Source organism: Ctenopharyngodon idella, chromosome 6 (assembly GCF_019924925.1).
Source record: "Ctenopharyngodon idella isolate HZGC_01 chromosome 6, HZGC01, whole genome shotgun sequence".
NCBI classification, from domain to species: domain Eukaryota; kingdom Metazoa; phylum Chordata; class Actinopteri; order Cypriniformes; family Xenocyprididae; genus Ctenopharyngodon; species Ctenopharyngodon idella.
Window position 1 is genome coordinate 185,117 of NC_067225.1, and position 12,033 is coordinate 197,149.

A 12,033-nucleotide genomic window follows, 5' to 3' on the forward strand; every position below is an offset into this window, starting at 1 on the left:
ATTTGAATGATTAAAAAAATGCCAAGGAAATGAGAAAAATTATCAAAATCTTGAAAAAATAAGCAGTATTCTCTGCTCACAAACACTGGGGGCGTGTCTGCTGTCAGCGCTGAAACCACGCCCACTCGCGAGAAAGATGCCATCTCTTTCAAATTACTTGTCTAATGAGTCAAACTTACTGATGCATATAAACAAAAGAATCACGTTAGAGGTTTGCAAAATTTAGTAGAGTTACTGTGTACTACCTTCTAATTATAACATGGGCACGTATTGCCGACTGTGGCACCAGATGTCGGCGACGGGAGGATAAAGGCCAGGACGGGAGATAGTCGGTTCAGCCCCATTCATCAATAACAGCAAATTATCAGTGAATCCCAGTTGTCTCTGATGAAAGTTTGTAAGACTATCCGGTGTAAAATTAAGGTGACCGAGCTGTTTTGTATATTATCGCAACCAGGTAATATGCATTTGCATGACAAAGGCATAGCTAGCGAGCAAAATGTAGGCTGTAGTAACTAACGGTAATCAAGTCAAGTCACCTTTATTTATATAGTGCTTTTTACAATGCAGATTGTGTCAAAGCAGCTTTACAGTGGTAACTGGCAAATAATTTTGCCTGCACAGCAGCTCTAGAAGAAAATGGTGTCATTGTCCTGCTCTCATTGTCCAAGTAAATTCAGTATTGATACATTCCTTTGTAAAAATCAATAGTTATTAATGTAGTTAATTCATCTATATATCGGTAGGGTTGGGTATCGAGAACCGGTTCCATTTTAGAACCGGTTCCAAATTTCAAAGCACCGGGGATTCGATACAATGCGCGCATTTCAATTCTATTTATCGATTCCTGACTTTTTTCAGTCATTCTCGCACGGCGAACGGCAGTGAGCATTTTACATCTGCTAGGACCTGCGACAAAGACCTTATCTTATCACGCACATGCGCAGTTCATTAGAATCGGCACTTACTTGCTTGCTTCAACACTGCATTAATCTGAAGGAATGCACCGTGTTTAAGGGGCCATTCACATGTCGCGTCTAAAAACGCGTGGAAAGCGCAGCCACGCCACTCCTTTCCAAAGCGCTTGTGCTCCCGTGGCATCTGTTGGTGCTATGCAACCATGAACTGCGCTCTCCAAATTGACGAGGAAGTATCAGCAAAGGATTAATTGATTTCTAGCCCTTGCATTAGCTTTACTACTAGATATATTTAAGGAGATTAGAAATAAAACCCGCCCTGTACAGATATGGTCAGCTGTTTGGCTGAGCTTTCGATATTGTTACGGAAAGGCCAAAGCTGATCAGTTGGTTCTTGTCACATGATCTGCGGTGCATTTGCGGCATTCTGAAAAGTTTAGATGTTTTCATCTCGCCGCGATTGAAAACATCTCAACGAGATGAAAACATCTCAACTTTTCAGAATGCCGCAAGCGCACCGCAGGTCATGTAACAAGAACCAAGGTGTGCCTGGAAACATTTGAAACAACGAACATTTGAAATAACGTGCCTACATTTTAAATAACGAACTTGCGCGTGCAAAAGACGCGATATGTGAACGGCCCCTAACTCTCCCAGCCGCCAGTCCTGCTAAAAAGCACCAGATATTGTCTGTTACAGTTACAGCCTGCTGGTTATAGCCTAAATGTGGCAAGAATAAAAGGTAAAAACATTATTCTTAAAGTATTTGCTCTTTTTTTTTTCTCTCCATAAAAAAATATTGGAATCGGAACCGAGAATCGATAAGAACCGGATTCGATAAGCAGAATCGGAATCGCTAAAATTAAAACGATACCCAACCCTGTACATCGGCTCTGGAAAAAACGGTGATGTCATCGTCCAGCTCAGTTCAGCTCGCATACAATGGTGTCAATGCAGGCAGATCAAAAACATTGTTGAATATCAAGTGTCCCCAGCTAAGCAAACCAAAAGGTGACAGCGGCAAGGAACCCAAACTCCAACAGGTGACAAAATGAAGAAAAAGAGTTTAGAGTTTTTTTTCTGAGCGACATACACAAAAGTAAAGACTCATAACTCCAAAACTGTAGCAAGGAGAGTCAAAAGGTAGGTATCATTTGATTAATTTTACATTTTTAGAAAATATAAATTACATTACATTTGGACATTTTCATGCTGAGAAACTGCTGATAAAAGTCAAAATATATACATAATTTTTTTTTTTATAATTTTTCTTTTTTTTTTTTTTTTGACATGGAATAACTCAGGAAGGCAATAAGATCAGAGAAAATTTCTTTTTTGGTGATGCTCTCCTATATGTGAGCTGCATCTGGTTCAAATTTTGTGGTGATAGCATAAAGTATAGTTGAATAAAGTGTTATTCATTTTTTCTCAGCTAGATGGCGCCCACGGGCGGTAAACTCCGGTTTAGAGGCACTTCTCAGCACTCGTTAGGAGTTTTTCAAAATGGTTAGATGCATTAAAAAGCTGAGTTTCTAAGCTTTAAAATGATATCTATTTTGTGTTATTCCACATTGGAAAACGAACATGGATGGTTCCGGGAACATTGGATACACACTGCATACCGGAAAGATGAGAGACATGTTTTTAGCCAAGTATGTTACATCATTCTGTGAGTAATATCTTGTGATCAACGCAATATATTATGTTGATTTTGGGTTTTGATTTTTCATTTTAATCGTGAGAATCTGCTTTAAATAATGATGTGCCATTTTCTATGATCTGTGCAGTTTTCATGAAGTTATGAGCACGTGAATTCTACATATTTGTATTCAGTTAGCGGCTGTGCTGTTTTTGTTGTAAACGCATATTACTCAGACTCATTAGAGGGCGAAAACAACGCAACAGGAGCATGTGGGAGGCTTCATCTGAACGTCTAAAGTCTCTGGTTTTGTATGCAAAAATAATTTTTGTGCTACCTATATGGGTTCAGTTTTTTTTGGCTCTTAAAGAGAGACACGTAAATGGGAGCGCACGCGCTCCATCCGGTTTTAAAGGGTTAACGGTCTTACTCCACAATTCAGTACTACATAATTCACGGTCTTTATAATGTGTTTTAGCAATACATTTGTAACATTTATAATGTGTTTAGAAACAGTTCTCAGAATTGACTTTACAGGGACTTTAAAGAACCAATGCTATAATAAAACTGCTTAAGTTTATATTTAAGTTTTATTTTTCCTCCATAAATTACACGTTCAAGGTTTACATGAAGTCTCGGAACAGTTTTAGTCTTATTTATTACAGGTTTGCACATAAAGTTTAGTATTTGTATTCCGTGTGCTATTTTGATGTAAAATGAGTAGTACAAAACATTTTTACATTTGAATTATCAAACAAATTGCAGTGTTACTCCTTGCAATTATAACAGTGCACAATGAAAATAGTACAAAGCAAAATAACAAATTAAGAACAGAAGGTTTTTTTTTTTTTGTCTCTGTCCCTGGGTCTCTTTCAGGAAGTTTCTTTGTTTCCCTCGCTATCATGCCAGGTCTCTCTCATGGAAGCAACGAGGTCTCTTCAGGGAAGCAAAAATGCATATTATATTGTATATAAGACTATATGCCGCTCCCCGTCATCCACACTAATTGCAAAAACCTGCTGTAACAAATGATTTAGCTTTTGTTTCTTAAATAGAACTGAATACCTTGAGTTCACCTCGCAATAAAAATGAGTTTCATAAAAGAGCTATGTATCCCCTGCTCCACTCATATTAGTTTCTATAGAGTTAGTACCTCAACAGTTCATGTTTTGGTAATATAAGTTTGTTGACAATCATAACACACTGATTAAAAAATCTAAAACCGATTGAACACTTGGATTGAACACAACAGTCAATTAAATACTTATGTAGAACATTTAAATACATTACAATATTTATAACTTAGTAAAATACATTTGGATACATCAAGACATTTATCCTGAAACAGGCACTTTGCCTATGCCTACTGTGTAGTTTAAAACACTCAGCATCAGGTATCCGACACTCTCCGTGTGAAAGAATGCAGATTTACGCCGTTGTATTGTCCACCCCTCCGTGAAGCTACTGAACTGTCCCAACCCCCCATATCTGTTAGGAGGCGAGTGAGCGTCTGAGGCCACATCCGTTTTTTTTTTTTTTTTTTCCTCATTCTAAAAACAAATCCTGTGAACAGCGGCCTTGTCTCAAGAAATATGTGCGTATACACAAAACCACTGAAACCGACTCAAAATGATGTAGTATACATGCCAGACCAGTATGTGGTGCTGTAATTCTGCCAACTACTAGAGATACATGTGCATAATCCTTGTGCGCTGTTTACATACTTTAGTAAAACTTGGTAATAAAGCTTTACTTTAGTAAAGCTAATAGGCTCAGTAGCTTCTGCAGAACGAACACAAGCATGTAGTCTGCTATTGTTGTTGTTTTTGACTAGGGTCTAGACATGGGGTGATGACATCATCGTTTCACAAAATACACTATATTGCCAAAAGTTTTGGGACGCCTGCCTTTATGTGCTCATAAACTTTAATGACATCCCATTCTTAATCCGCAGGGTTTAATATGGAGTTGGCCCACCCTTTGCTATAACAGCCTCAACTCTTCTGGGAAGGCTTTCCACAAAGTTTAGGAGTGTGTTTATGGGAATGTTTGACCATTCTTCTAGAAGCTCCTTGCTTTGTGCACTGGTGCGCAGTCATGTTGGAACAGGAAGGGGCCATCCCCAAACTGTTCCCACAAAGTTGGGAGTAGAGGTCTGCATTCCCGCAGGACCCGATAAGATTTCTTGCTGCGCGGGATTAAATTTTGAATGAAAGGCGGATTGCGGTCGGTAACTTTAGTGTACTTTAGGCGGGAGCGGGTGGTCTGACAATAACCCGGTCGCTCCCGAGATGCTTTGACATCAGCGCATCTGTGCTTGAACTTGAAGTGAATAAAACTTTCTGCAGTGGTGGTGTTCACACAGTCCCCAGTTCCCTGTCCTGAGAAACCTGGCAAGATATGTTATTTGCATTAGAGGTCTGCGCGAGTGCACCTTCAGAGAACATTCAACCTTTGTGATCGGATTTTGAAGGAGAGATGTTCTGAAACGGTCGTCAGTCAGCGTCATTCTGTTCTTGCGTGGATGTTAAAAAAGATTTCATTTTGCAGTATAGCTAGTAAGCCAACAGTTTTCGTTTATGTAATTTTGGCATAGCCTATAGTTTTGAGGGACATGTTGTAGGCTATTTAATTTAGCCTAATTTTCTCTGTGATATTTAGCCTATTATTCTTTGTGACATTTTTTTCTCTCTGACATTTTTTAGGGTGTTGACAGCATTATAGACAAATAACAAATACAAATCTTGTATATGCAACATTTTATATTTGTTATCCCCAATCACTCTCTTTCTTTAGGGGAAGTTTAAACGCGAGATTCTGGAAACGATCTTTAGCGGGACCCATCGGGTCGGGAAGAAAATCACTATATGCGGATAGCGGGTGAACACAGAGTGAATTTTAGGCGGGAGCGGGTGCGTGCGGAATAGAACCATTGCGGGAGCGGGACGAAAAAACAGTCCCGCGCAGACCTCTAGTTGGGAGCATGACATTGTCCAAAATGTCTTGGTATGCTGAAGCATTAAGAGTTCCTTTCACTGGAACTAAGGGGCCAAGCCCAACCCCTGAAAAACAACCCCACACCATAATCCCCCCTCCACCAAACTTTACACTTGGCACAGTGCAGTCAGGCAAATACCGTTCTCCTGGCAACCGCCAAACCCAGACTCGTCCATCAGATTGCCAGACAGAGAAGTGTGATTCGTCACTCCAGAGAACACGTCTCCACTGCTCTAGAGTCCAGTGGCGGTGTGCTTTACACCACTGCATCCGACACTTTGCATTGCACTTGGTGATGTAAGGCTTGGATGCAGCTGCTCGGCCATGGAAACCCATTCCATGAAGCTCTCTACGCACTGTTCTTGAGCTAATCTGAAGGCCACACAAAGTTTGGAGGTCTGTAGCTATTGACTTTGCAGAAAGTTGGCGACTGTGACCCTGCTCTGTTATTTTACGTGGCCTACCACTTCGTGGCTGAGTTGCTGTTGTTCCCAATTGCTTCCACTTTGTTATGATACCACTAACAGTTGACCGTGGAGTATTTAGTAGTGAGGAAATTTCAGGAATGGACTTATTGCACAGGTGGCAACCTATCACAGTACCACGCTTTAACTCACTGAGCTCCTGAGAGCTCAATGTTTGTAGAATCAGTCTGCCTGCCTAGGTGCTTGATTTTTATACACCTGTGGCCATGGAAGTGATTGGAACTAGGGCTGGGCGATAAAACGATAACGATATGTATCGCGATAGACACGTGATCGATATCAATAAAAAGTGTTCGATAAAACGTTCAATATTTTTTTTATTCTTCGTCGGAAGAAAACAGAGGTTGCAAAGCAAGTTTGGTTGCATTAACAAAGGCACTCGCTCTCTGGTAACCTAGCAACGTAGGGAGTGACACGCTAACAGCCAATCATGTAACAATATCAAGTTTGGTTGCGCCATATCGTTGTCTCGTGCTGGTCTGCTGGATTCCTCTTCAGTAACCGGCAACTGATAAGCAGAAAATGAGTGCCGCAGCGAGCGAGGAAATTGTAAATAAAAGAGGAAAAGTCAGCTCGCCAGTATGGCAGTTTTTTGGATATTATAAGTCTGACCGTAGTCAGACCAATGTCGTCTGCAAATTATGCAAGACTGGTAATACCACGAACTTGATGTACCACCTTAGCCGCGCTCACCCTTTGGAGCACAGCCGTATTCAACCAACAACATCTGTAGCTGCAACACCGCACAACATTTTAATTATTTGAGTTTTCCATGGTTGTTGACATTTCTGTCTTAATAACTGAGGGGATTATGATCAGAGGAAGGTTAAGTTTAAAATAAAAATGTTTAAATGTAATATATTTTTCTCCTGGTCCTTATTTTAAATGGGTCAGAAAAAATTATCAATAATTATCGATATCGACCGATATGAAACACTGATATCGTGATACAGTTTTCAGCCATATCGCCCAGCCCTAATTGGAACACCTGAATTCAATGATTTAGAGGGGTGTCCCAATACTTTTGGCAATATAGTGTATATACGGATTGGCTGTACTCACAAAAATGCAAGGGTGTGTTGTTTTCAGTTTTCAGATTCATCCGCTCTGGGACCCAGTTTAAAAAAATAGGTTTCAGGCTCCCAAAACGCCAGATCTGTCTGGACGAAACGCCAATACAATACAAAATGTTTACGTATACAGCTAAACTTGTCTCCGTGTGGATGGGCTCTGAGGCTGACTACTAAATACAAAGAAAACTTACATAGGAAAAATTAGGGATGGGTACTGAAACCCGGTATTAAATTGGCCCTGGGGCTAAATTATGAAAGACTGGTGTATCAATAAGCTCTGACTTTAACGGTTCTGCTATCGGTATTGGAGAAATTATGAAGAAAATACACGTGCATTTATTATTGCTATGTAGACATTATCTTGCAAATTCTATCTCGCCAGAGTAGCCAGCTGTTTCTGTATCTGCATATATGATGCATTTTTGTTTTTCGCAATCCAGAAGAGAGATCGCGCTCACGCAGAGGAGCTACAGCACGCACACAACATTTAAACCCTGTTTAATTGTGACGATGGAGGAGAGAACTAAACAACTAAACGTCTGCTTACAGTTTAGGCCTATGATATTAAGCTAATGTTATTTTTGTTACTCGTTTCATCTAGCACACCTTCATTCTCTTCACAGCTGTGCATGTTCGTTCCTCCCTAAACCCAAACTTAACGTCAGAATCAGCACAATCGGTGATTGTTGTAAAATGCAGTCTTTACTGTTGCTAAATTGCGGTAAATATTTGATAATTATTATCAACGTTTTAAAATGTTGAAAGCACAATAATCCGCGCAAGAGACGCTGTTCCCTGGGCTGAATTATGTGTGCACGCGAAAAAACGGATCGCAAATAGACAAACAAATTACACTTTAGGCTTCGGGTGCACGTCCAAACGATCAAATACACACAAAAATATGTTAGAATGACCGGCTTGGAGAGTGTTTAGCTACTTAAACGCAGTTTATATCGTAAGTGTACATGAACAGCTGGAAAAAAATCCGATGTGTGTTAATATCTATTGTCTTAGAGTGACAGCAGTCACCTTCTGACGATTGTGCCATCAATGTTAACCAAACAACAAAATGCAAAGAGAAAATCAATCGCTGCTCTTCATCTGAATATAGTTAGCTTTAATAAGCATTAATCTATTAATTTATACTGTGAAAACCATGCAGTTTTATTTTACATTTGGTTACTTAGATTTCTTTTATAGGCTAGGCCTATATTAGGCCTACCTGAACACATGAAAAAATGAAAGCACTTTTTTTTTTCATTTGTATTTTTGTTTTATTGTATTTCTCAGTTTGTTTTACTTTGTTTCTTTGTTCGTGTTCTTACTGTATCTTATATAAAACACCAAAAATGCCTGCACACTATAATATAAAGCAATGTTAATTCAGCTCTTAATTTGTTATATACAGTGGGTACGGAAAGTATTCAGACCCCCTTAAATTTTTCACTCTTTGTTATATTGCAGCCATTTGCTAAAATCATTTAAGTTCATTTTTTCCCCTCATTAATGTACACACAGCACCCCATATTGACAGAAAAACACAGAATTGTTGACATTTTTGCAGATTTATTAAAAAAGAAAAACTGAAATATCACATGGTCCTAAGTATTCAGACCCTTTGCTCAGTATTTAGTAGAAGCACCCTTTTGATCTAATACAGCCATGAGTCTTTTTTGGGAAAGATGCAGCAAGTTTTTCACACCTGGATTTGGGGATCCTCTGCCATTCCTCCTTGCAGATCCTCTCCAGTTCTGTCAGGTTGGATGGTAAACGTTGGTGGACAGCCATTTTTAGGTCTCTCCAGAGATGCTCAATTGGGTTTAAGTCAGGGTCTGGCTGGGCCATTCAAGAATAGTCACGGAGTTGTTGTGAAGCCACTCCTTCGTTATTTTAGCTGTGTGCTTAGGGTCATTGTCTTGTTGGAAGGTAAACCTTTGGCCCAGTCTGAGGTCCTGAGCACTCTGGAGAAGGTTTTCGTCCAGGATATCCCTGTACTTGGCGGCATTCATCTTTCCCTCGATTGCAACCAGTCGTCCTGTCCCTGCAGCTGAAAAACACCACCATGCTTCACTGTTGGGACTGTATTGGACAGGTGATGAGCAGTGCCTGGTTTTCTCCACACATACAGCTTAGAATTAAGGCCAAAAAGTTCTATCTTGGTCTCATCAGACCAGAGAATCTTATTTCTCACCATCTTTAGCAAACTCCATGCGGGCTTTCATGTGTCTTGCACTGAGGAGAGGCTTCCGTCGGGCCACTCTGCCATAAAGCCCCGACTGGTGGAGGGCTGCAGTGATGGTTGACTTTCTACAACTTTCTCCCATCTCCCGACTGCATCTCTGGAGCTCAGCCACAGTGATCTTTGGGTTCTTCTTTACCTCTCTCACCAAGGCTCTTCTCCCCCGATAGCTCAGTTTGGCCGGACGGCCAGCTCTAGGAAGGGTTCTGGTCGTCCCAAACGTCTTCCATTTAAGGATTATGGAGGCCACTGTACTCTTAGGAACCTTAAGTGCAGCAGAATTTTTTTTGTAACCTTGGCCAGATCTGTGCCTTGCCACAATTCTGTCTCTGAGCTCTTCAGGCAGTTCCTTTGACCTCATGATTCTCATTTGCTCTGACATGCACTGTGAGCTGTAAGGTCTTATATAGACAGGTGTGTGGCTTTCCTAATCAAGTCCAATCAGTATAATCAAACACAACTGGACTCAAATGAAGGTGTAGAACCATCTCAAGGATGATCAGAAGAAATGGACAGCACCTGAGTTAAATATATGAGTGTCACAGCAAAGGGTCTGAATACTTAGGACCATGTGATATTTCAGTTTTTCTTTTTTAATAAATCTGCAAAAATGTCAACAATTCTGTGTTTTTCTGTCAATATGGGGTGCTGTGTGTACATTAATGAGGAAAAAAAATGAACTTAAATGATTTTAATATATGTATATGTATGTGTGTATATATATATGTACCAATAAGAATACCGTTAAAGTACCGGATCGATAAGCAGTATCGTAAGAGTAGTAATACCGTTAAAACCTTAACGATACCCATCCCTAGGAACAATTCAGACAATATTATTAAAGCTTCAGCTTATTCCAGCAGTACCCAGCATGTCCATGCACGCGAGGGAGAAGCTCTCTTCATTCATCAGACTTCACAATAATAAAAAAATAATCAGCATTATGCACCTAATAAAAAGAACGGTGATTTACACCTTTGTATTGTCCACCCCCTACGTGAAGCTACTGAACTGTCCCAACCCCCTATATCTGTTAGGAGAGGACTGAGCGTCTGAGGCTGACTACTAAAAACAAAGAGAACTTATACAGGAACAATTCAGACTTAATATTATTAAAGCTCCAGCTCATTCCAGCAGTACCCAGCATGTCCATGCACGCGAGAGAGAAGCTCTTCGTTCGTCTTACTTCATAATGATAAAAAAATAATCAGCGTTATGCACCTAATGTTTTTGAGGTAACAGTTCTGGCACTCATTGTGAGATGGTCTAGTTGTGTATTTTTGTTTATTATAGTGCAAGGGGGCTGTTTTCAAATTCTAATCTCTATAGAGGCTATATATTTTTAACTCTACTGCCAGTGATTGCTGCATTCTGTGGAAAACAGCAGAATTTAGTTTGTTATATGGGGAAACCCCAACACCACATAAAAATATTTATTATTTATAATAAAAAAACAACTTAAATTTTTGCTGTAATAACTACAGTGTCTTTTTGAATATGTTCTAAATGATGAACTAAAGTGTGATTATACATTATTAACCTCTTTACTGACACTTATAGTCCTGCATCTTCCCGCTATTCTATGATGTGAAATTAAACCATTAGTTGTGGACACCGCAACTCTAAAATGTTCTCTTATCTTTGAGTTTGAAAGTGAATTTGTCTTTGAATCAGGTGTTGTTTCTCTGTAGTCACATCAGAATCTCTGGATAAGCTGATCTGTAAAAGTTATCTTCACATAAGGCTGACATGTAAATGGATAATGCATATCTCATTAAATAACAAAACTTATGTTGGCTAATTAATATTTTTCCCCCAAACCACACACACCAAAACTTCTGTACAAATCACATAAATGGCATATTTTGGCAAAATATATATTCCTGATTCTATATCAGATCACACAGGGAATACAAACACTGAACTCTATACGCAAACCTGCAATAATTAACAAGTTTAACTGTCCCTAGACTTTATGTAGGCCTAGGCCTATGTTAAAAATGTGTAGGCCAATTTACGGAGCCCAGCACATTCGAGAAAAGAGATATCAACTCACTCAAAGCACTTTTTTATTAATCGTAGGTCTGTACTCCTCTTGCTTTAAAGAGGAAAAAGTGTTTTTACTGAGTACATTGCCTGGCAGAAATTAGATCAGGACCTCACTGATAGTTTGGTTCTCAGATTTGGAAGCTTAGAAGCACTGCCACCAGCTGACGCCTGTGTCTTTCTGCTATAGTAGGCCCTGTTCAGGCCTCTTTCAAAGCAGAGTGACGTAGTTTGTACTTCTCTTGCTTAGAGAGTAAAAGGTGTTTTACTGAGTACATTGCCTGTTGGAATGTGTTTAATTTGGATTTAGCTCAGGATTGAGTAGTTAACCTCACTGGAGTGTTTGGTTATCATATTTGGCTCCCTTAGAGCTTAGACACTGCCATGAGATGACACCACGTGTCTGTCTGGAGTCATAGGCTCTCTTTTGGGCCTCCTTCAGAACATGATGGCGTAAGTCTGTACTCCTCTTGCTTAAAAAGTAAAAGGTGTTTTACTGAGTACACTGCTCGTCGGATTGTGTTGAGGTAGACTGTTATGTGGGCACTCTACAGTCTTTTTCTGCTAATTTAACTCGTTTCAATCTGTACGAGTTCCTATGTTTGTGGGTGCTTGCTTTACCAGCAGTTAAGCTGCC

General features: G+C 39.8%; 1 protein-coding gene across 4 annotated transcripts in view; it reads left to right on the forward strand.

The window, feature by feature from the left end:
- LOC127513802 (centrosomal protein of 95 kDa-like) overlaps positions 1 to 12,033 on the forward strand; it is a 221,996-nt gene that overhangs the window by 35,443 nt on the left and 174,520 nt on the right. The window contains exon 1 of one of the 4 annotated variants that reach the window (XM_051895861.1): positions 1,435 to 2,569. The exons of 2 other annotated variants lie outside the window; for them this stretch is intronic. In XM_051895861.1, coding sequence (XP_051751821.1) covers positions 2,502 to 2,569 — 68 coding nt within the window. In that variant the 5' untranslated portion in view covers positions 1,435 to 2,501. Of the gene's footprint in view, positions 1 to 1,434; positions 2,587 to 12,033 lie in introns of those variants that run through there. One more of the 4 variants, XM_051895860.1, reaches the window with a different exon arrangement.